We start from the raw sequence: 26,220 nt of genomic DNA on the forward strand, positions 1-26,220 counted from the left end.
CAGTTATAGATGACATCCTGTAGATCCTCCAATAGACTGCAGTCACAGACGCAGCATTACTTACGGATATTCGTCACGTGACATCATTTATATACAGTGGCATCTAAAAGTTTGGGCACCCCTGGTCAAAATTACTATTATTGTGAACAGTTAAGCAAGCTGAAGATGAAAATCTAGTCCAGTCATTGACAAGGCTCAAAAAAATTTTTTTATTTATAATAATTTTCTCCTTCAAACTTTGCTTTCATCAAAGAATGCTTCCTTTGCAGCAATTCCAGCATTGCAGACCTTTGGCATTCTAGCAGTAAATTTGCTGAGGTAATCTGGAGAAATTTTACCCCATGCTTCCAGAAGCCCCTCCCACAAGTTTGTTTGGCTTGATGGGCACTTTTTCTGTACCATACGGTCAAGCTGCTCCCACAACAGCTCAATGGGGTTGAGATCCGGTGACTGCGCAGGCCAGTCCATTACAGATAGAATACCAGCTGCCTGCTTCTTTCCTAAATAGTTCTTGCATAATTTGGAGGTGTGCTTTGGGTCATTGTCCTGTTGTAGGATGAAATTGTCTCCAATCAAGCACTGTCCACAGGGTATGGCATGGCGTTGCAAAATGGAGTGATAGCCTTCCTTATTCAAAATCCCTTTTACCTTGTACAAATCTCCCACTTTACCAGCACCAAAGCAACATCAGACCATCACATTACCTCCACCATGCTTGACAGATGGCGCCATGCACTCTTCCAGCATCTTTTCAGTTGTTCTGCGTCTCACAAATGTTCTTCTGTGTGATCCAAACACCTCAAATTTGGATTCGTCTGTCCATAACACTTTTTTCCAATCTTCCTCTGGCCAATGTCTGTGTACTTTTGCCCATATTAATCTTTTCCTTTTATTAGCCAGTCTCAGAAATGGCTTTTTCTTTGCCATTCTGCCCTGAAGGCCAGCATCCCAGAGTCACCTCTTCACTGTAGACGTTGACACTGGCATTTTGCGTATACTATTTAATGAAGCTGCCAGTTGAGGACCTGTGAGGCGTCGATTTCTCAAACTACAGACTCTAATGTACTTGTCTTGTTGCACCGTTGTGCAGCGGGGCCTCCCACTTCTCTTTCTACTATGGTTAGAGCCTGTTTGTGCTCTCCTCTGAAGGGAGTAGTACACACCGTTGTAGGAAATCTTCAGTTTCTTGGCAATTTCTCGCATGGAATAGCCTTCATTTCTAAGAACAAGAATAGACTGTCGAGTTTCACATGAAAGTTCTTTTTTTCTGGCCATTTTGAGAGTTTAATGGAACCAACAAATGTAATGCTCCAGATTCTCAACTAGCTCAGAGGAAGGTCAGGTTTATAGCTTCTCTAATCAGCCAAACTGTTTTCAGCTGTGCTAACATACTTGCACAAGGGTTTTCAAGGGTATTCTAACTATCTATTAGCCTTCTTACACAGGTAGCAAACACAAAGTACCAGAAGAACACTGGAGTGATGGTTGTTGGAAATGGGCCTCTATACACCTATGAAGATATTGCATTACAAACCAGACGTTTGCAGCTAGAATTTAGCTAGTCATTTACCACATTAATGTATACAGTGTATTTCTGAATCATTTAATGTTCACATCATTGGAAAAAACTGTGCTTTTCTATCAAAAATAAAGAAATTTGTAAGTAACCCTAACCTTTTGAACGGTAGTGTGTATATAATATATATATATATATATATATATATATATATATATATATATATATATATATACACACACACATATATACATATGCACACATTGTATACAGTATATATAACAGGATTTTTGGGTTGCTTATCGTAAAATCTGTTTCTCGGAGCCTTCATTGGGTGACACAGAAACCATGGGTGTATGCTGCTGCCACTAGGAGGCTGACACTATGTACAGAATAAGGTTAGCTCCTCCTCCGCAGTATACACCCCACCGACCGGCACCAATTTCCTCAGTTAGTGAGAAAGCAGTAGGAGAAGTAACAAATAGAGTAAAAACAGAACAGAGAACTCAACTGTAACCAACAAACAACAGAAGAACAGGAGTTGCAGACATGGGAGAGGGCTGTGTCCCCCAATGAAGGCTCCGAGAAACAGATTTTACGGTAAGCAACCCAAAAATCCTGTTTTCTCTATCGCTTCATTGGGGGACACAGAAACCATGGGACGTCCCAAAGCAGTCCCTAGGGAGGGAGAAGCTAACTTCCATTAGGTCTGAGAACTCACCACCGCCACCTGCAAGATCCTTCTGCTTTGGCTGGCGTCCGCCGAAGCATAGGTGTGGACCTTGTAAAATTTGGCAAACGTGTGGATCGAAGACCAGGTTACATCTTTGCAGAGCTGCAGCGCGGAAGCTCTGTGGCGCACCGCCCAGGAGGCACCCACTGCCTGGATAGAGTGAGCCCTAATTCCAGGAGGGGGCACTCGATGCTTGACCCGGTAGGCTTCCAAAATTGCCGATCTGATCCAGCGAGCAATAGTAGCCTTGGAGGCCGGCTGACCTTTCCGCGCACCATTTGGAATGATGAAAAGTGAGTCTGTCTTCCGCAAGGGAGACGTCCTAGCCAGGTAGACCTTCATCGCCCTGACCAGGTCTAGCTTGTTCAAGGAGCGCTCAAGAGGGTGGATTGGACCCGGACAAAAGGATGGGAGAACAATGTCCTCATTTAGGTGGAAAGTGGACACCACCTTAGGAAGGAAGGAAGGCGGGGGCCGCAGGACCACCTTATCCTGGTGGAGCACCAGAAAGGCCACTTTCCAGGAGAGAAGGGAAAGGGAAACTTCCCTGAGAGGTTCAAACGGTGAACCTTGCAGAGCCTCCAGGACCAGATTGAGATCCCATGGATCCACAGGAGCGCGGTACGGAGGTGCCGCATGAGCCACTCCCTGAAGAAAAGTCTTGACCTGCGGTCGGGAGGAACGCCAGGTCATTTTGCATTCTTTTTTGCTCTTTGTTCATGCAGTGCATTAAAATGCAGAGAGCAGTTTAAATACTGTGTTGTTATCAAAATGTTGTTTTTGCTGCTGGTAATTACGATAGCACTTGTGCCAAAAAATGGCAAAATTACAATTTTTTTTCTAATTCCCTCACACAATAAATGAAATGCATCTCAAATTGCTGATCAAAAAAACTTAGCTTGACCCGCAAACAAAAACAATCCAGCATTATTGACAGTAAATTAAATATATATATATTTGTAATTAATCAAAAGGGATCCTGACACTAGGTTTTTGGATACCCCAAACTAATGCCATCTATGTAAAGGCGCTGTAATATTGATTACAATTTTTTTATCAGGTAATTTTTTATTGAACATTTTCAAAAACTGAAAAAACAGGTTTTCACATACAGGATATTTCCCAAATAGTGTATTACATAAACACAATAGAACCCCACAAAAATCTCTCCCATCTTACTCCCACCCTCACTCGACAAAAATCTCTCTTCTCTCCAGATGCATTTGGTCTCTCACAGCTACAGTTTTCCGGTTATATCCTCCCCAACGCTCTCATCCATGTTAATCTAGGAGGCGCCAACCCGGGTGTGTCCAACCAAGGTGCCCACATATCTTCCCATTTCTTAATTGTTCTTCTCTTTTTGTGCACATATTTTTCCATATCTATATTATTAACTGCATTGGTGACTTCCGTGATTGTGGGTATAGAAGATCCCCTCCAGTGAGCCGCCACGCTCTTGTGAGCTTGATATAATATTCGTGAGACTGCCAGCTGGGGCCTAGGTGGAGAGCGGCAAATTCTCCACCCGACCCAGGAGAGCCATTTTGGGGTCTAGTACCATTTGACATTGATAGACATTATTAAGTAAATCATTCACACCTCCCAAAAACCTACGTAGCCGAGGACAGTTCCAGGTCATGTGTATCAGATCCGCATTGGGCGTTCCACATTTCCAACAATCTGCCTCTGTAGCATAGCCCATTTTCAACAGCCGTACAGGGGTTTGATAAACTCGATGAAGCAAATAAAGATGCAACACTCTCTGCACCTCGCTAACCGAGACTTTCGTGACTTCTTACAATGCATCCTCCCATTCATCATCTGTTAAATCACCTACATCAACATGCCACTTATTCTTCAGTGTCTCCAAACTTGCCACTCTCTTTTTCAACATGGTTGCATATATCATGGATATAATACCTCTTGATCCTCCTCCCATCACTACTCTATCCAACAGCGGAGTTTTAGCTGGATTACCTAGTGGAGCGAGTCGCTGTTGTGCTTCACAAGCATGTCTCAGCCGGAGATATTGAAAAAATCTTGCATTAGGAATGGAAAATGTCTGTTTAAGCCCTCTCCTCTCCCATAGCTCAAAACCCTCTAATTTATTAGGCTCTGAACATGTCAAGTTTCTCCAGATCAGGGAATGCCTTGTGACTCCCTGTATACCCAATATTTCTTTGGCCATGTGCCATACCTTCTCCATGCACTTCATTGTCGGACTATTGATAGCTCGACCCTGACGGAACCGCCCCGAGTCTAGCGCCTGCACCAGTAAGTACTTTCCCACTACACATGTAAGCATACACCCCGAGGAACTTCACATGATGGAATCCCCTTCTCCCATCCTCTAAAATGCTGCAACTGCGCTGCAAGATAATACAGAAACGGATCAGGAACTGCTAATCCCCCCAGTTCTTTAGATCCAAGCAAAACCTCCAACCGAATTCTAGGAACACTCCTTTTCCAGATACGCTCTCTAAATATTCTGTTTATCTGATAAAAGACTCGACCAGGAATCCAAATGGGCGCACTATGAAGGACATACAAAGCTTGTGGCATGAGACCCATTTTTACCAGGTTTGCCCTTCCCACCATACTCAGTGGTAGCCTGCACCAGTCCTTTACTTTTTGCTGAAATTTAGCAAGTAGCGGGGTAATGTTTAAACGCTCAAAATCCTGTATATTATGCCCAATATGAATTCCCAAGTATTTAAACTCTCTGACTACATTTAAGTGTCCGGCTGATCCCAAGGAGTTCTCAGGGGGCCTCTCCCACCGGCATAATTGAAGATTTCTCCCAGTTAATATTGATTACATTTTTACCTCTATTTTAGAAATCTGGTTTTAGGTGTTAGAGAAATGTGTAGCTGAATTGTTATGCAAAAAAGCTGCAAGTGCTGTGGGTGGGCACTGCAAACACAGCTCTGCTATATTTCCTCCCTATTCCCCACCAGTCTCCGGCCAGTGGTTAACAGTTATTATGGATATAGGAAAATAAATTTGGATTTTTTTCACTGCTGAGGAGAAGATAATAAGGTCCAGAAGCAGGAACTGTATTTAATATGGATTTTTAATCAACACGTTTCGAAGTATCCACACTTCTTTCTCAGGATATAACCACAGACGTGCGTGTACTTTGAAAAGCGTTGATTACAAACTGCATTAAAAACAGTTCTTGTTTAAGGACCTTATTATCTACTCATCAGGAGCGCTAAATACACACATTTTTTCCTATGTCCATAATACCGGTAGGACGACCTGTGGATCTGCAGCAGCTGGATATTCATGCTTAATTGCTGTGTATACACAATTTTATCAGGTACCACAACCTCTATTAACTTTTATAGTTTATACCGGGTAAGACCCTATTGCGCTTTCCCCTGTATAATAGTGATTGACAGTTCACTCTTTTTTCAGTGACCTGTCTCGTGCATGAGATCTAGTGTATGCGCTTTCTGAGATCTAGTGAATGCACTGTTTGAGACCTAGTGCATGCGCCATCATTCACTGGTGCATACACAATGAGGTCCTGATGAAGAAGACTGTCAAGGTCTGGCACAATCTTCATAGTTTGCAGATCGCATCAGACACTGACTATCTTCTTCACTTCTGCTGCTCATTCTCACAATGGTCATCCTAGTGAAGAGAGCTGTAATTGTCTGGTGCAATACACAAACTATGAAGATTGCTCCACACACTTACAGTTTTCTTCATCAAGACCTTATTGTGTATGGACTGCCCCGGTGAATGACAATGCTTGTACTGGATCTTGCGCGGGAGAGGCAGTTGGCTGCATATGCACCACCTCGGTGAATGCATCAGATCTCGGACCGCATATGCACTAGATCTTAGTCAGGAGAGGTAGCTCATTGAAAAAACAAGTGACCTGTCAATCACTGACAGATGATAGATGTCTCCTCCATACATCTGTGAAATGGTCTCCAGGTACCTACCTGCACGCAACCTTCGATCATCTCAAGATCTCCTTCTCTACTCCCCCCCTTATCTCTTCCCCCCACAACCACATACAAGACTTCTCCCATGCTTCCCCCATAATCTGGAACTCAATGCCACAACACATCAGACTCTCACCATCAACGGAAACCTTCAAGAAGAACCTGAAGACCCACCTGTTCCAACAAGCCTACAGCCTGCAATGATCCTCTGTCTACTGAAACCACAGCACAACCTGCTCAAGCCTCTCCTACTGTATCCTCACCCATCCCTATAGACTGTGAGCCCTCGTGGGCAGGGTCCCCTCTCCTTATGTACTTGTGTGTCCCTTGTCTTACACATGTTTATTATACTTGTCTATATTTCCCCTTTTCACATGTAAAGCGCCATGGAATAAATGGCGCTACATAAATGCATAATAATAATAATAATAATAATAATAATAATAATAATAAGGTAGTGTGAATGTGTAATACAGTGGGAAATAGAAAAGTGTCAAAATCAGGGAAGTTCAGGGGATTTTACAAGGTATATATCTCAATATTTGAAGCAAGTGACAGGTCCTCTTTAAACAGAGGCAACTGTAATCCAGACCATTGCAGCAGGATGTCAGCTGCCGTGCTTGCACCATAATGTCCATTTGCAGGAAGAACTTAGTAAGTGTTTTTCCTGAATGACATGCTCTGCAGCAGTCCAAAAGGCATCTACGACTCTGTTCATCCTGAGCTTGCTGGTTCCAGTACTGTGACACTTACAAAGGCAGAACAGCCTTTGCAAAAAAAAAAGGTGGGTGGCAAGTGGTTTTTTTTTTACCTTCTTCAACACACTTGTCATTTAATGAATGAGTGAATACACAGCAACAAAGCAACCCTGACACCTATTATTCTTAATAAAGGACAATTCCTAAGGAGTGACACAGAAGAGGCCGGAATGTGATTGCGCCTGTGCCAACTACCACACCAGTGATAAGAGGTGCTGAGGTTAGAGCTGTGCAATCAGCCATAGTGGAGCTGTTATTATTGAAGGTGTCTAATGACATATATGTAGGAAATGGTGCAGCGCCCGGCTTCCTGCACAATAATGCCGCCGTAGAAAGCCTTGCTAGCCGCTCCAACATAAATAGCATGTCAGCAGACCCTCATGTAAGTCACTTCCTCCGCTGAAGTTCATGAGGAGGTTAGAACTTTCTCATGTTTACAGTGGATGACAGCAATGGTTGGCAATCACTGTGCATCCAGCAGTGGCATGTCAGCCACAACAGGTAAAGCCATGACTCTATTGGACAGCTGAAGAAATTATCTGCATCCCAGAAGCCAGAGAGTGACGTCATCATCTTCCTGCACTTACATGAACCACACATTTATATAATAATAATAATAATGACTGTAACAGTCAAGTTCTGTGTTATCTCCTATTGTAGCCCTGGATTCTGAGCTGCTGTGGCAGATGTAATCAATCACGTTAGATCACACATCCACATCACATATGCTACTGATATGGGTGCCATCCTATTCCACAACCTGGCTGTTTCTGGGGTACACACCACCCATAGATGGCTAAAGGCTGCAGGTTTAAAGGCGTTGTTCGGGTTTGGGGCTAAAGTGTGAAGATTTGATTCTCAGGTGCTGGGGACGATCATGTGACCTCAAGTATGTGATATGCATATTTGTAGCCACATTCCAACTAGACGTATCCAGCTTTGCTCAATTCACTTGTATTGAGCAAGGCTGCACGCAACTAGTTGGCATGAGACCTCACGTATGCAAATCGCATACTTGTGGTCATGATGCCACTGGCGCCAGCACTGGACAATCCTGACAGACTGACTGAACCTCAAGCCTGGACAACCCCTTTAAACCTTCAAATACTGTGGCCATTTGCTAACCATGAGCTAGCAGGCCTCTGGCTACAGCATCCGGTTTTTAAAATCAGCATAGTCCAGCAGTCATTGCCCCCAAAATCCTACAGTTGTATCGAAGGGTGCATGATTTTATTTGGAAGCTGCCGAGTATTCCATTCAAAAATGAACCATGTGCCGACTATGGCACACTTGCCAATGATTGCTGACCCCTGCATTGGACTTTGTTCACAATTACTGTACGATTCAATACATCTAAATGGGACTTACAGAAATCCATGCACATGCTGACAAAACATCCCCATACAGAAATCCATGCACCTACTGCAGACACATTCCCATACAGAAATCCATGCACATTATTAATATTACTAGATGTGTGCCCGAGGGCAGTAACATCAAGATGGAGGCAGCTTTGTGGCGCTGGGGGTGGCGGCCCACCCACTTCCGTGCAGTCACATCCGGCAGGAAAGACTGTGTTTTGCTGCCTGTGCTGGAGATGGTGTGCTGCGCCACCCGAGGGTGGCCGCACCCAATCTCCAGCACAGGCCTCAAGCCACAGTCTTTCCTGCTGGCTCTGACTGCACGGAGGTGGATGGGCAGGCAGCGGCGTGATCCGGCACGTGTAGTCAGGCGGTGGGTCCTGGCGGGGGTCCAGCTGCGGCATCCCTCTCATTACACCCTCTCGTTACACACCTCTCACAGCTGGCAGGAAAGACTGTGTTTTGCTGCCTGTGCTGGAGATGGTGTGCTGCGCCACCAGAGGGTGGCCGCACCCAATCTCTAGCACAGGCCTCAAGCCACAGTCTTTCCTGCTGGCTCTGACTGCACGGAGGTGGATGGGCAGGCAGCGGTGTGATCCGGCGCATGTAGTCAGGCGGTGGGTCCTGGCAGGGGTCCTGCGGCGGCATCCCTCTCATTGCACCCCCTCATTACACCCTCTTTACACCCCTTTAACAGCCTCGTGATCGCAGCGTTGGCCTGGATCCGAGCGGCAGCTGGGATCGCAGCGGCGGCCTGGATCCGAGTGGCGGTCGAGATTGCAGCGGCGTTATGGATCGCAGCTGCAACCTGGATCCGAGCGGCATCACTTGGGTGTTCCAAAATGGCGGTCGGCGTACTTCCAGTGTGGCGCGGTGGATTGTGGGATTCGGGGACATCCAGATGGAAGTGGATGACAGACAATTTAAGGCAGATATATATATATATATATATATATATATATATATATATATATATATATATTTTATTTATTATTATAGCACCATTTATTCCATGGCGCTTTACATGTGAGGAGGGGTATACATTATAAAAAACATGTACAATAATCTTAAACAATACAAGTTACGGCTGGTACAGGAGGAGAGAGGATCCTGCCCGTGAGGGCTCACAATTTACAAGGGATGGGTGAATATACAGTAGGTGAGGGTAGAGCTGGTCGTGCAGCGGTTTGAGCGATCGGTGGTTACTGCAGGTTGTAGGTTTTTTGGAAGAGGTGGGTCTTCAGGTTCTTTTTGAAGGTTTTAATGGTAGGCGAGAGTCTGATATGTTGTCGTAGAGAGTTCCAGAGTAGGGGTGATGTGCGGGTGAAATCTTGTATGTGATTGTGGGAAGAGGAGATAAGAGGGGAGTAAACAAGGAGATCTTGTGAGGATCGGAGGTTGCGTGCAGATGAGTAGCGGGAGACGAGGACACAGATGTATGGAGGACTCAGGTTGTGGATGGCTTTGTACGCCATGGTAAGAGTTTTGAACTGGAGTCTCTGGGTAATGGGGAGCTAGTGCAGGGACTGACAGAAGGGAGAGGCCAGGGAATAGCGGGGTGACAGGTGGATTAGTTGGGCAGCAGAGTTTAGGATAGATTGGAGGGGTGTGAGTGTTAGAGGGGAGGCCACAGAGCAGGAGATTGCAGTAGTCAAGGCGGGAAATGATGAGGGCATGGACTAGGGTTTTTGCAGATTCTTGGTGGAGGAATGTGGGGAGCCTGGAAATATTTTTGAGTTGAAGTCGGCAGGAAGTGGAAAGGGCTTGGATATGTGGTTTGAAAGAGAGATCACAGTCAAGAATAACCCTGAGGCAGCGAGCTTGTGGGACTGGAGAGAGTGAGCAGCCATTTACTTTAATGGGTAGGGCTGTTGGAGGAGTTGAGTGAGATGGTGGAAAGATGATAAATTCTGTTTTGTCATTGTTAAGTTTTAGGAATCTAGCGAAGAAGAAGGATGAAATAGTGGAGAGACATTGTGGGATTCTGGTCAGTAGAGAGGTGATATCTGGTCCAGAGATGTAGATCTGTGTGTCATCAGCATAGAGGTGATACTGAAAGACGTGAGATTCTATGAGCTGTCCCAGGCCAAAGGTGTAAATGGAGAAGAGCAGGGACCCTAGGACTGAACCTTGCGGGACTCCAACAGAGTGATTAAAAACATGGATTTTTGTGAGAACTCACCGTAAAATCCTTTTCTCCGAGACGCTCATTGGGGGACACAGGTACTGTGGGTGTATGCTACCGCCATCTGGAGGCTGACACTAAGTAAACAACACAAGGTTTGCTCCTCCTCCGCCGCATACACCCTAGCCCCGATTGCGGGCGGAAACCAGTTTAGTGCAAAAGCAGTAGGAGAATAACGAAAAACAGCCATAAATGCAGATAACAATATGTCTGGAAAAGATCCACCCTGACATCAACAAAAAATGCACATTAATTAAGTAAACCAGAGCCAACTTGGCTAACAGGGTGCGTGCAGTGTCCCCCAATGAGTGTCTCGGAGAAAAGGATTTTACGGTGAGTTCTCACAAAAATCCATGTTTCTCCTTTGTTTCATTGGGGGACACAGGTACTGTGGGACGTCCTAAAGCAGTCCCTGGGTGGGAAGTTGACTCACCAATCCAAGCCACATGCACTTCCTGTCTAAAGGTGCGCCACCGCTGCTTGGAGAATCTTTCTACCTAGGCTCGCATCTGACGAAGCCTGAGTATGGATATTGTAATGTTTAGTAAACGTGTGCAGGCTGGACCAGGTCGCTGCCTTGCACACCTGTTCCGCCGAAGCGCCCAAGAGGCGCCCACAGCCCGAGTAGAGTGTGCTCTGATCCCTGCTGGAACCGGCGCACCCCTGATGCGGTAGGCCTCATAAATAGTTAGACGGATCCATCTGGCTATGGTAGATTTTGAGGCTGCGAGTCCCTTCCTGCGCCCTTCGGGGAGCACGAACAGCGTGTCCGTCTGACAAAAGGGTGCCGTCCGCGCCACGTACCTCCTGAGAGCTCTCACTAGGTCTAACCTGTGAAGAGCTTTTTCCACGCGATGTACTGGCGCTGGACAAAATGAGGGCAAGACAATCTCCTCATTAATGTGGAAAGAGGACACGACCTTCGGCAGAAAGGGGGGCGCTGGTCTGAGCACCACCTTATCCTTGTAGAAGGTGAGAAACGGTGCTCGGCAAGACAAGACCGCCAACTCAGAGACTCGCCTAATGGAAGTTATCGCTACCAAGAACACTACTTTCCGGGAAAGGTGCGACAAAGGAATATTTTGTAGCGGTTCAAAAGGGACTTCCTGCAGAACATTCAAGACCAGGTTAAGGTCCCAGTTGTCCAGGGCCACCTTATAGGGCGGTACCAAGTGGGAGACTCCCTGGATGAAAGTCCTCACTTGCATATTGGCAGCAATACTTCCCTGGAAAAGGATGGACAACGCCGATATCTGACTCCTGAGGGAGCTCGGGGCCAAACCTGAGTCTAGGCCTGACTGGAGAAAGGCCAAGATGTTGGGAATCGAAAATGTCAGTGGGGAAAAACCACGATCTCGACACCAAGCAAAGAAAACTTTCCAGGTGTGATGGTAAATCTTCGCCAAGGTAGCCTTCCAGGCACTAATCATTGTAGCTACCACATTGCGGCTGAACCCAGCCTGGGTCAGAATCCAAGATTCAACGGCCATGCCGTCAAATACAGGGCCCGAGTTCGGGTGGAAGATCGGGCCCTGGGCCAGTAGATCTGGGCACTCTGGTAGCCGCCATGGGACGTCGGCGAGCAGCTGCACTAGATCTGCGTACCAAGCCCGACGGGGCCAGTCTGGGGCCAGCAGAATTGCTGGAACCCCTTCTGTTTTGATCCTCTTGATGACCCTCGGGAGCAGCGGCAGCGGGGGAAACAAGTATGGAAGGTGAAACTGGTTCCATGGCAGAACCAACGCATCCACGGCGATCGCTCGCGGATCCCGAGCGACGAACACGGGCACCTTGGCGTTCATCCTGGAGGCCAACAGATCCACATCCGGTGTTCCCCACCGTTGGCAAATCTGCTGGAAGACCTCGGGGTGCAGAGACCATTCCCCCGACGTGACATTCTGCCAGCTGAGAAAGTCCGCCGTCCAATTTTCCACACCCGGGATATGGACTGCCGATATTACCAAATGGTTCCTCTCGGCCCAGCAAAGCACGTGTCCTACCTCGCGCATGGTTGCCCTGCTGCGCGTGCCCCCTTGATGATTTTCGGAAGCTACCGCCGTAGCGTTGTCCGATTGAATCCGGACGGGACGTCCTGCTAGAAGATGGTGAAAATGTTGCAGTGCCCGCCGGACCGCTCTTATTTCCAACAAGTTGATCGGGAGGCGTGCCACCTGTTGCGACCATTGCCCCTGGGCCGAGTGGTGGCGGAACACTGCTCCCCAGCCGAGGAGGCTGGCATCGGTTGTGATCACTAGCCACTGATCCGGGGAAAGGGTTTCCCCTGAAGAAGGGAGGACCTGATCGTCCACCACCTTAGCGACTGCCTGACTTGCGAGGATAGCCGGCACTGATGATCAAGCATGAATGGGTTCTTGTCCTAGGCTGACAAGAGGGCGTGCTGTAGGGGGCGAAGATGAAATTGGGCAAACGGAATCGCTTCTATTGCTGCCATCATCTTCTCTAGTACCCTCATCCCAAACCGAATGGTGTGCGGAACTGGCTGTAGAAGCTTCTGGACTCCTTGCCGGAGCGCTAGGGCTTTGTCTTGGGGGAGAATTACCAACCCTCGGGAGGTGTCGAAGATCATCCCTATAAAGGAAATCCTCTGGGCTGGGACAAGGGATGACTTCTTCCTGTTGACCAACCACCCTAAGCGGGAGAGGGTATCCAGCGTGATGCTGACATTTTCCTCACATGCCCGAAATGAGGGGCCCTTCACCAAAAGGTCGTCCAAGTATGGTAAGACGACTATGCCCCGAGAGTGTAAGACGGCCATCACGACCGCCATTACTTTTGTGAACACTCTGGGGGCAGTGGCTAGCCCGAAAGGCAGTGATGCAAACTGGAAATGTCGGCCATTGATGGCGAACCGCAGAAACCTCTGATGCGGAGGAAAAATGGGGATGTGCACTTAGGCATCCTGGATGTCAATAGAGGCCAAGTATTCTCCTTGGCCCATGGCCGATATAACTGAACGGAGAGATTCCATTCGGAAATGTTTGACCCTGATGAACTTGTTCAGGAGCTTCAGGTCCAACACCGGCCTGACTGTCCCGTCTTTTTTGGGGACCGCGAACAGATTGGAATAAAACCCCTGAGCCTTCTCGTGCTCTGGTACGGGAACAATGACTGGAGTGAATTGATGGCCCCTAGCAATGCCTTTGCCCGGGGCTCCACTTTGGGAGTAGCGTGCTACCGCGACCCAGGCATGGCGAAAGTGGAACAGGCGGCCGCCCACTCTGCTGATGTCGCCTAAAAGGTACTCCGAGTCATTTAGCTGAAGCTCTCTGAGCCCTGGCTCCCCTCGCCCTAGGCTGACGAGCCCGCATTCTGCCCAATGGGTTGGCTCTATATGAGACCTGTCGCTCCCTATCCTGGTTGGGGGCCACCTGGCCGCTGCTGTCCACCCGGGATTGCGAAAGGCCCGAAACTGTGCCTGAGCTTGGCGAAACGGCTGCTTGACCCTTTGTTGTGGGAGGAAGCTGCTTTTTCCTCCTGTAGCATCAGAGATTAGTTGGTCTAATTTTTCCCCGAACAGTCGGCTACCCTGATAAACGACTCTTGGAAATTGAATCGGCCCGCCATGTCCTTACCCATAGGGCCCTCCTAATGGCTACCGCATTTGCGGCCACAAGCGCGGCACAATTGGCCGCATCCAAGGAAGCGTTGATTAAGTAGTCACCAGCCATAGCAATTTGACTCACGATCTCTGATACCTCTGTAGGCAGGTCTCTATCCTGCAAGACCTTGTTCAATGATTCTGACCAAGACATCATGGCCTTGGCTACCCATGTTGCCGCGAACGAGGGAGAGAGAGTGCTGATCCTGATGCTTCAAAAACTGAACGCGCTAAACTTTCTATGAGCCGATCAGTGGGGTCCTTGATAGAAGAACCGCTAGGTACAGATAACAAGGATTTTGAGGCCAAGCGTGACACTGGTGGATCCACCACTGGGGATTCTGCCCATTTCTTACAGAGCTCTGGAGCAAACGGATATCTTGCCTCTATCATCTTCTGTCCCGAGAAACGCCTATCCGGCCATTCCCTGTGACGCTGCACTATGTCCTCAAACTCTGGGTGAGAGCCAAACACTCTATGTGGTCGCTTAGCCCGCATAAAGGATACCTTATGGCCTGAGGCCAAGGTGACGTCATCTTCCACCCCCAGAGTCTGATTAACAGCATCAATGAGGCTGTCAACTGCTTCCCGACACCCCGGGGTATCTAGGTCCAGCGGCTCGTTCAAGTCATAATCTGAACTCTGCCCGCTCCCGACAACTGGTGAAGGCGAGCGTGATGCCGAACTCACAGATGCCGAGGCACCGGATGGGTCGGGAGGCGCCATGCGGGTTCGTTTCTTTTGCGCCTGCCTGGAATGAGAGCGGCCCCTGCAGGCCGGAGGTTCTTGTGAGGCGGAGGACCCCTCCCAGATCGGGAGCCACTATCCTTGCCCCTATCTGGGGCATGAAGAGACTCGATCGCCTTTGTAAGCGACGCCACAGACTGCGATAGCAATAAGGCCCATTCCGGAGGATTTGAGTCCCTGGGCTCGGTTACAGGGGTGGGCTCCTGGGCGCGTTCGGGGTCGCAGGCTTCGCATAATTTTATTGCTCTGCGCCCGCGGAAATGAGGCCCTACAGGCAATGCATGCAGCGTATAGGAATGTGTGCACCTTCCCTTTCCCAGCCACATTGTATCCGCCCGGCCTCAATCTGCTAGGGGCTGTGGGGGGACGGGGGAGCACCCCTGGCTGCCGTAGCGTGCCTCTCGCAGTCGGGACGCACTTACCCGATCCTGTGTCCCCCACACGTGCTCTCCTGCCGTGCACAGTCCTGCTGAGGGCAGGCCGACCGCTCTTTCCCGGTCGCGGCCTACCCTGAAGCGAAGCCAGGGCCTCAATTTATCCGGCGTCCGCCCAGCTCCAGAGGGCGGGCCGCCAGAAGTGACGTCGTGCCAGGAGGGTGGGACTTCCGGCCGCGGCCTACCACTGACCGAAGCCGCGGGCTGGATTTTTGATGCCCACCCGCGACGGGGGTGGCGGAGGGCGGGCAGGGCGCCGCAAAGTAAGGCTGGAGCCGGCGTCCTACTGGCGTCAGATGCAGCACGCCGCCTCCACTGCGCGTGCGAGACTGCCGGGGGGCCGGGGAAGGGAAGGGAAGAGGCGGCCTATGCCGGGACTCCTGTCAGCTCCTGCTGACCGCTTAAAGATAAGGGCTCTGGCCCTCTGGACGCCACAGGGCCCTCCCTGGCCATCTCATCCATACCATCTGGCAGCCAACTTCTCCGAACAGGTAGAAGGGACGGGGGGGGTGGGATCCAGGACGGTGCAGGCACCCTAGCTCCATCCGCCTTACAGGGCTGAGAAGAGGGATCATCCACCGCCTTGCAGCACTGCCGTCTAGCGTTGGTGGAGCAGTGGGGGCCGCACGGACTAGTCTTGTGCCTCTGTACAGCCCATGGTTTCAATACCTAGGGGTGGTCAGGGCTAAGTCCGGCATCGTGTCCCACGTCGCGGGAGAGGATACGTGGAGGGACACTCGCATGTGCTCGCCCGTTGATGGTTTGGGGAAATCGAACCCTTTCAATAGGATCCGTTGCCCCTGTCTAATCTTCATCCAGGGAGCTAGTCTGATTGCCGTATGTGGAGTCGGGAAGGAATTTTTTTCCCCAATGTGAAGCTTACTGTTTGTCACATGGGTTTTTTTTGCCTTCCTCTGGATCAACATGTTACGGTAAGTTAGGATAGGATATGGGTTGAACTAGATGGACTTAATGTCTTCCTTCAACCTTAATAACTATGTTACTAGATATGTCCCACGTTGCGGGAAAGGATACGTGGAAACGATACTCAACACGTGCTCAACCGTTGTTGGTTTGGGGAGATCGGACCCTTTCAATAGGGTCCGTGGTCTCTGTCTTATCTTCATGGAAGAGACAAAGGAAAAAGAAAAAAAAGAAGTCTGGAGAAAAACCAGACACGTGTGCCTCCAAAGGACACTAAGCATAAAACTGTTTTCCGCCCGCAATCAGGGCGAGGGTGTATGTGGCAGAGGAGGAGCTAACCTTGTGTTGTTTACTTAGTGTCAGCCTCCAGATGGCGGTAGCATACACCCACAGTACCTGGGTCCCCAATGAGACGAAGGAGAAAAAGGTGATTAAAAAATTTTTAAATCATGCCCTTTCCAAAATTAAATAAAGAAAAATGTTAAAAAATAAACATATTTGGTATCGCCACATCAGCAAAAGTCCAATCTACGAAAATAAAAAATTATTTAACCTGCATGGTAAATAAGGCATAGCAAAAAAAAAAAAAATGGAAATGACCAAATCGCTGTTTTTCTATCACATTACCCCCAAAAATGCAATAAAAAGCTATGAAACTGTTCCATGCAATCGAAAAAGATACCAATAAAAACAACAACTTGACATAAAAATGACACCTCACAAAGCTCCATTGATGGAAAAATAGAGATGCTAGAAATCTAAGTGAATGGAGACAGAATACAATTTTTTTTAATGGTGCTGTAGCCAGTGGGCTCATTGATTGGCTGCAGTGTTGCTAACGTGACCTCATCGCATGCAGTATAAGTATCGCATGTAGGCTGTAGTATAACGTTTTCTTGAAAGAAGACAAGCCCTTTAAGAGCTCCACAGCCCTTCACCTCTGCTCAAGTGACAGCTTGGTGTTTCGCCTAGTTCATGTTCTTCAGAAGCTCTACTTACTATAACTGAATGTAGATATTTTTTTAAGCACCCAAAAGCTGAAAGCCCATACTGACCTAATACTTTTCACAGCTAAGGATGTCCTACAATTGTATCCACTATACATAATGATAAGCCAAACACATCAACCCCAGAAATATTTATCTTGTTCTGATAGTTTGCTACAATGTATCAAAGCAGGTACAGCATATAAAATCTTCAAGAACAGCATAGAGAGATCTTACAAATATTGAGGAAATAAAGATAATTATTATAATGATTGAAGAGTACCGTCATTTAATTTTGTATTTAATCAATAGTAAAGGTGAAAATAAGAATATTAGTAATGTATCTTATCAGAGAAATCTTTCTCCTCTTGGACTGTTGTTTTAGTCTGAAAATTTGTAATTCATGGATCGATTTAAGACTAATGTTCACATTGCTAAGATAGGATATGACAATTGGTGCTTGTAAAATTCTATGGAGAGGGAGGGGGATGAGCTAAAAGCAGTTTTCTCCGTAGAACTTTATGAGTACCAACTGTCATCTCCTATCTCAGTAATGGGAAAATCTGTCTTCACCGATAAAAGATTTTAAAACGTGAATTTTGAGAATGAAAGATCAGTTCTGGAGGAGAAAGAAGCTGATTTCTCTGATAAGATATATTACAAAGTTTTTTATCTTGACGTGATTTATGAAATAAAAAAAGTAAAAAACAGTTACTTTACATTCTACACAAGACCAGAAGAACTCGATAAGTTATCTTCTATAATATTGTATAATTTGCTGACATGGTTCATAGCTTGTAGGTCTCTTACCCGTACAATGATGCCCATCCTTTTACTTTCATAGGTGAATGGGAAGATCTGTAGAATGGTGAAGTTCATGATTTGTCCACCAGGTGTCCTCAGCTGCATTGAAGACTGGTCTCTTCCGACCAGCGTCAGCCCCACGCTCTCAGTCCATTGTACCAGGGCCACCTATGAGCGGAGAAGGTGAAAGGTCACAACATGGAGTCAGCAAGGTGATACTCGGCCAGAGACAATGTGGCTTTATGAAAAGTTATGAAGACAACAATGGCTGACTGTTCCTGCGGATAACCAGCTGCTAATTAAAAATTGCAAAACTTTTTTTTTTCCCCTTTTTCAATGTTATAAACTTTTCCAAACAACAAAAATTAGAATAAATAAAAATCATGAAAAATTATATTAAAAACACCCTATTGCTAACTTCATGGGACTCCAACTAACAGGATATTTGAAGTTTGAGAGCAAACGCACACGAACAGGGGAAAAAACATGAAAACTTCAGACATTGTTGCCCATGGTCAGATTTCTACTTAGGACCAAAATAAAGAGCGCCAATACACTGAGCAGCTGTCCATTTCTGGAGTAACACTCATCAGGCCCTTGTTGCCGTTAAAATTTTTCTCTAGTGCCCTTCTGGTCAGCACACTCAGGAAATGACAGAAAATAAAAGAAGCACTTTCGCAATTTACTGCATGTTAAAATTTTCAGCCGTTCTTGAGATAATAATGTTTTTCTTTTATCTACAGCCAGTTGTCTTGGAGACCAACCACCTCTATTAGATCATGTGCAAACACTGCAAATCATGTGCAGTGCTTACAAGCTGTTTTCTATTGAGCTTGTATGCTTTGGCTTGAAGCTGGTAGGATCGCTTGAGCATGCTGTTACCTCCTAATCCTGGCCAGCTTCAGCGCACTGCTTAAAAACTAGACAGCTGTGGTGGTCGGTCACCTAGGCAACAAGATGTAAACAAAAAGAAAAGTGTTAATATCTCAAAAACGGCTGCAAATTTTAACAAGCAGTAAATTGCAAAATTGCTTGTTTTCACAAGCACTATCCAAAAATATCCATCAAGAAAAAGAGTAATAAACCCTTTAAGGATAGTATCATTGGACTGAAGTGGATTATACATCTGTATGAAAGTCTACTCCTGAAATATTATACAAATAGAATTTGTGAAAATCATCATAATCACAGTTTAGATTCCATTCATGAGCCTCGTACATGTTCATCCAATTCATAACGTCCCATTATTACGCTCCAAAGTCCCAGAAGCGTCTGTAAGTTTTATTATAGCTCCCCCCACCTCTGCCCCCATTGATTTAATGCCATGTCAAAATAATTCCTTTAGATTAAAAGAAGGGAGTGTAATCAAACAATAGTTTATACGTCTCCACTTCCTTCCTGAGCCTGAAAACAATGCAGATGTTTATACAGGATAAAGAAAGGCAATTAATGCCACATGTTTCACCAAAATACATTCGGAGAAGTCCAGGAAACACTTCCCATGTCCCAATAAATTTCTCACCTCATCTTTAATGCTTGCGCCCCCCTACCCACAAAACCTCTGATTAATCATTAGCTGCATTTGAAAGCCTGAGAGGGATTAAAGCCACATCTATATATTCAGATTTGCGGTGTGGCTAGATTCCAATTTTTTTTTTAATTTTAACCTTCTTTTTACTCTAAAAATGATCATCCATGTAAAAGTTAATATAACAGTTGGCATTTAACCACTGGAGAACAGAAATATATCTGCTGCAGTTACACAGAAAAGTCACTAGAGGGTGCTCATATGCCATTCTACTGCCGTCAGCGCTTACAGACAATAATCACAGGATTATGCCCTTAAAATAAGGAAGACGCATCGTTCTGCGCAGACCGAACAACACAGCCATCAAATAGTGGCACAAACAATAATCATATAGAATTAGGGCTGCACGCAGATCAGCATCTTGAATTTTACCTGCATCACATTCTACTATAGAACTGCACCGCTGACTACAGACCAGTCTCTTATCTCACTGCGGAATACGTTAGCGCTATATAAAAATAAAGATTAAATAAAGATTATTTTCCCTTCATCTTTAAACTCCTAGAACACTTGGCTCACTGGTCAATTTCACTATCTCTCAGATCACTCTTCTTGCACCCTTACAATCTGGTTTCCGCTCCTTACACTTTACTGTCCAGCCGCTTCACTGATGCCTTCACCATGTGCCAGTCATTGCACTGGTTACCCATCCGCTACAGAGCACAATATAAACTTCTCTCTTACCTACAAAGCTCTCCACATTTCTGCACATCCCTATATTTCATTCGTCATTTCTGTCATCACCATACCTGTGCCCTCCCATTCTGCAACTGATCTAAGAAGAACATCCTCCATAATCCGAACGTCCCACTTCCATCTTCAAGACTTTTCTCATGCTGCACCAGTTTTATGGAATGCACTACACCGGACGATCAGACCAATACCTAGCCCCCACATTTTTAAGCGGGCTTTAAAAACACCTCTCTTTAGACAGCCTATCACCTCAATTCACTAATCTAACCCTCCCTGATTCCTATATCTAAATTTTCCTCTGAATCTGGTTCCTATTCATTTGCCTCCACATCTCCCATGCACCCAATAGCACTTGATGACTGTACTTAGACTGATACTGGCTGATGACCGCATCATGCAGCTTAATATGAAATTCCCCAATAATGATGGCTGGACCGGACATGACAAACACTTTCTACCTATTGTGTCCTCATTTCCATATAGATTTAAACCGTGAGCAGGACCCTCAGATTAGTAGGAGAAAGTTCTATGACTCCAAGGCTCCTGTTGGCCTCAGACAGGCAGATATATATCAGTATATCTTTAGATGAGATATTCTAAAAAGAAAAAAATAAAGAAAAGAAAAGGCTATGGCATTGTATTTAATATAAAGGCGTATTACGGAGGCTTCACGGTTGGTATCACACAGGACTCATGGCAGTGTTAACCTTTTCTTCTCTGGACATTCATTCTTCCACTGTCCCAAACAGTCTGAAGAGACTTCATCGCTTTACCCCAGTCACTCTGTTTTTGATGTTTTTAGAGCAAACCGGCTTCTGCCTGCTGCCATCCATGAGCAAGCTCTCCACTGATGTTAAATGGATCCCATAGCTGAACCCTCTTTAAAAGATGGTACTGGCACTTTGTGGACTTTCTTGGGTGCCGTGAAGCCTTTTTCACAGGAATTTAACCAAATCTCTTTGATTTATTTTTTTTGTAACTAAGTTAATTTTCGCGGTAAGGAATGACTTATGCAACTTTTTTGCAATTTATCTTATTACTTGTCATGCACAGCTAATGATGCAGGAGCCACCAATCAAAACAGGTGCTGTCAAAGCTCCTCCTCTTTTGCACAAGCTCATTAGAGACTTCAATACAAAACATATGGTCAGGGTTTGACCACTGTAGCCATGTACATATGTTGTTTCCTGAAAAAAAATAGCAAACTCGAGTCTAAAAAGAGTCCCAAAGGTCAGTGTGAAAATTAGAAGATTTATATATTTCTATTTAGTATTTTTAAAACAGCGTGTGATATGGAAAAAAAACATTGCCAAAATAAAAGAAAAAGCATTTAACACAAAAACTTGATTTAAACAATAGATCATTTTCACATGATAATGTCCCTCACTAAATACACACTACAACGGAACACCTACATATAGGTGGATCCATGCTCATTTGCATGGATAAGGGCTTACAAAAAATCTATAATAGGATGTGTTCCCATACAGCATCATCTTGTTGGCATCACATCCCCTATTTACACCATGCTTATGCACAGCCGACGATTATTCTTATGTGAGCATACACGATTCCATCACCCAATAAAAAAAGCAATTTTTCTTGTTTGTTAGGTTATTGGCAACTTGTGTACAAGGGCTGATAATCGGGAAAGAGTGTTCTTATGAAACAGGGCTTTGAGGGTTTGCTACAATCGTACACTGCTTAGACAATCTATTGTGCCGGTAAAACGAAGAATTGGAACACAAAATTTAAAAAATATATTTATTTATAAATATAAGTTTCAGATATTTTCACTATGTAATAATTAAATTTAAAGAGGGAATTGTACAAAATTTGGCAATGAGATGGGAACGTTAGAAAGTACAAAAAGTGTCACGGTTGCTCCACTCAGTGGGTCTTGGACGCAGTGACTGACAACTTAGTCATCCAATGTAGTGCAGGAGTGTGCTGAGCTGTTGGCATTTTGATTGACAGCTCAGCCGTCCAATCTGAGACCATGAGGTGTTGAGATTCCTTCAAGTGTTCCTTGTTTCAAGCATATACCCAGTTAGTTATCTAGGCTGCATGACCCAGAATTCTGCCAAACATAGCATTTGCTCAGTGGTTTGCCTTGTATTCCTGTGCTCTGTTTGTTGATCTATTGCTGCCTGACATTGGACCTCGTTCTGACCATCCATTTGCCTAGTCGCTTTACTCTGATCCACTATCTTCCTGGTATTCTGACTTCGGACCGTGACCAGTCTTCGCCTTTGTGTTCACCCTTTAGTTTACTATATGCTCCCATGGTATCTGACCCCAGAACGTTTGACTACCCTACTTAACGGTTTGTCTGTGAGTCGTGACTAGCATCACAGAAAGAACCATTACTTACCTATAGACGCGGGAGAATTGATTCATAAGACTCCGGTCTATCAGCCTGGTCAGTAATCGGTGCGAGACGAGAGGCATGCGAATCATCTTACCTCATGGCTTCACCAGCTCTTCTTTTGATTAGCCAGGGCTGGAGCAACTTCACCTTCGCGGCATTACGCAAACATGACGTTGCATCAGCTTGGCTAATCCAAAGAGGAGTTGGAAATGTAAGGAGACTCGCAGGGCTCCTGTCCACTTGTCACAGAATACTGACCTGCCCAATGAACCGAAGTCATGCAAATCGGCTCTCCCATCTCTACTTAACCACCAAATTTCCTGCCACTATGGTGGTCCCCAAACGGTGCTACAGTCATGTTAATCTCGCCCACCATTTCCATGACTGCTGCAGACAATCACTGGCTTTACTTGTCACTTTCCACAATTGAAAATATCATGGCTGCAGGTCACATGAAAGATGCACGGCACATGACTGCTGCAGAACTGTGCAAGACCTTTCGGTGTGACAGAGAGGGATTCAAGGGTTAAGTAAAAGCTATTTTATGACGTACCCAAGTTTGGGGAAATGGTGGAAAACACATTTAATTTTTTCTAAGTACGGTATGTCATTAATATACAAATATAGGAGTATCGTCCTCCAGCTGGGGTTTCACGAATCCCAGAGTGAAAGTGACTCCTTGAGTGGAATAACACGGCCGCTGGTTAACCGAGTTCTTGAGCCCCTTATCTGCCATCTACTTGTATCCGTTTACTGTAGCAGCGGACGGCTCTGCCCGGGGGGCTGTAACAGATAGCTCAGGACAGGGGCTTCTCAGAGGAAACAAATTTAGGAAATCCTGCCTTCTGTCTAAGGAAACGAATTTTATGCCAACTGGTAAAAATTTGAGGGTAAGAAGAGACAGAATAAACAATTTCTTACTTAATTCAGAATCTCACCTTCCTGGATATGGTAATGGACGAGCAGCAACGGATCCCAACACATGACGCAACAGGAGACGATATAATACAGAGCATCGTAATAGGCAGATTTATACCGCTATGTGTTTGGGTTAAGTCCCCATAGGAAATAATGAACAGGCAGGTGACCGTGAGAGACGAAGCAATGAATTGTATTATTGGAAAGGCTAAAAGGAGATTTCATTTTTTTTTTTATTTAGTATCCTAAAAATCATTGGTTGAACTACTAATTTGCCCCCTTGTCTGGGTCATATGAGGTTTAGGGTATAAAAGGATATAAAATATCCTATAATTATTTGTACGGTGAGGACAAAGAGACGTCAGCAACGTCACACATTTATATTAATGTGATCGCCTACACTCACTCAAAGCCCCGAAAAATAGCTGGCATTTCTACCACCAAATGAGTATGAAAATCCACAAAATGTCATTTTTACACGTGAAAATATCCACATAAAGTAGACGAGATCCGTAAAATGTCATCCATTTGTACTGTAATCCTGCATATTTTACCGGCACAAATTCGACATACCATATATGGGGAGAAGTAACCCTAAATTCTTTTCCCTTTTACTGAGAGTCAGCAAGGCAGCCTAAGAGCACAGGCAACATAGCACAGAGTTGGAGGGGAACTATAGTCCCAAAATAGAAAGTTATCCCCTATAAATGGGATTGGGAATAACTTACTGGGACTTCCAACGATCCCCAGAATGACAGCCTTTTCTGAAAGAGAGTCAAGGTGCACATTCCCGACCTCCGCTCTATCCATTGCCTATAAGAAAGCCGGCAAAAGCCAAGAACGGTTCTTGGTTATTTCTGAAGGTCCCATACACAATCAATGGGATTGGGAATAACTTACTGTGACCTCCAACGATCCCTAGAATGACAGCCTTTTCTGGAAAGGAGTGAAGGTGCACATTCTCGACCTCCGCTCTATCCATAGTCTATAAAAATGTCAGCAAAAGCCAAGGACCTTTCTCGGTTATTTCTGAAGGTGCCATACACAACCAATGGAGCGGAGGTCCCAATCTGGATCCTTCAAAACCTCAGAGCCAAATCCGCCATATGACGTACAACAATGTCACTCATTGCAAAATTTTTACATTGTGCCCCGAAAGAATGCATTTCTAATTGTTACCTCCAACATCTACTCCAAATAATTAATCACCTTTGTAACCAATATTCTACTAGTCATATATTACCTTGCCCCGAAAAAAAAAAACAGCAGATGTAAATTAATTTATAATGGAGTCAAAGTTCAGAAGGTAACAAATGCTCCTATAATTAATAAACCGGACTTTACCTCATCGGGGCTGGACGCCTGGTAAACTCGACAGGAATCTTCAAATTGTCTCTCTGCCTCCTCCTGGTCTGTCACGCCGTTGGACTCATAGGAAGGGGTGACGACATGGCAGAGGGCGATCCCCTTTACAGCTTCGTAAACGCGGCTGCTCATCGTCTTCCTCACTTTGGTGGTGGTGCCTTTCTGTGCAGGAGGATCATGAGAAGGCTGGAGAGAGAGGCCGGTATATTAATGGTTATGACATTGTAGGATCCGGCCTAAGTGTGTATAGATCTGTCAATCTGAAGGAGTTGGATGAAGAAAAGCTGCCAGGCACAATCATTTTAACCAGATCAGGACCAGACCACTGGTACACCATCCCTGACCATGCACATTTTTGGGTCTTATATTAAATGTGATTTGAACAGCAGTAAAAAAAAAATTCTTTTTCAGACATGCGATTTTTTTTGGCGATATCAGTGAAAATATAGGAAATATGAGTCCATATTTCATATTTTTTTATGACCAGTATGGACCACTAAAATAAATCTTAATTCTTAAAAATTTGTTCCTCTTTCCAAAAAAGTGTTTTTATATATTTGACACATTTCATTTTTATGGGGTGGGGCTAGTAACGATTTGGATTGACAACTATAGGTGAGCGAACCCAAACTGTGAAGTTCAGGTTTCATACTGGATACCTAGGTGTCCGGGGCTTAACTCCTAACACAGACTTCTCCTGGAATCATGTCTTACAGTTTGGGGAGAGTTCAGCAAGAGACAGAGTTCGGAGAGAGAGGGGGATAGCGAGAGAGAGAGTTCAGAGAAAGAGAGAGAGGAGGGGTTCGGACACAGCGGGTTCGGAGAGAGAGAAAGAGGGTTCGGATAGAGAGAGGGGATTCGGAGAGAGAGAGGGTTCAGAGAGAGAGAGGGTTTGGAGAGGGATCGGAGAGGGAGGGAGAGAGTGTTCGGAAAGATAGAGAGGGATAGAGAGTTTGGAGAGAGGGTTTGGAGAGGGTTCGGAGAGCGAGAGTTGAGAGAGTGTATTGACAGAAATACCGTAGTTGAGAGAGGAGAGAGAGAAATTTTAAAGGGTCACACACCACAACATATTAGTTAACATTAATAAGGAGTTCTACAACAACAACAAAAAAAAATCGATAGAATATATAGTTCAATAGTATAGTATAATATAGCTCATGTATTTTTTACAATCATTCAATTATTATTCAATTATTATTTACAATCATACAATTATTTTTTACATTCAGCATTTTATTTTGATAAATGCCATGGACTCT

General features: G+C 45.5%; 1 protein-coding gene across 1 annotated transcript in view; it reads right to left on the bottom strand.

Annotated features, from left to right (window-relative positions):
• The window catches only part of ATP9A (ATPase phospholipid transporting 9A (putative)), a 148,288-nt gene that overhangs the window by 36,204 nt on the left and 85,864 nt on the right, over positions 1-26,220 (bottom strand). The window contains exons 14-15 of the mRNA XM_073580616.1: positions 24,941-25,147; positions 18,033-18,194 (exon numbers count right to left, since the gene is read on the bottom strand). Coding sequence (XP_073436717.1) covers positions 18,033-18,194; positions 24,941-25,147 — 369 coding nt within the window. The remainder of the gene's footprint in view (positions 1-18,032; positions 18,195-24,940; positions 25,148-26,220) is intronic.

This window comes from Dendrobates tinctorius, unplaced genomic scaffold (genome assembly GCF_039654945.1).
Source record: "Dendrobates tinctorius isolate UK_male_01 unplaced genomic scaffold, ASM3965494v1 ptg000065l, whole genome shotgun sequence".
Lineage (NCBI taxonomy): Eukaryota > Metazoa > Chordata > Amphibia > Anura > Dendrobatidae > Dendrobates > Dendrobates tinctorius.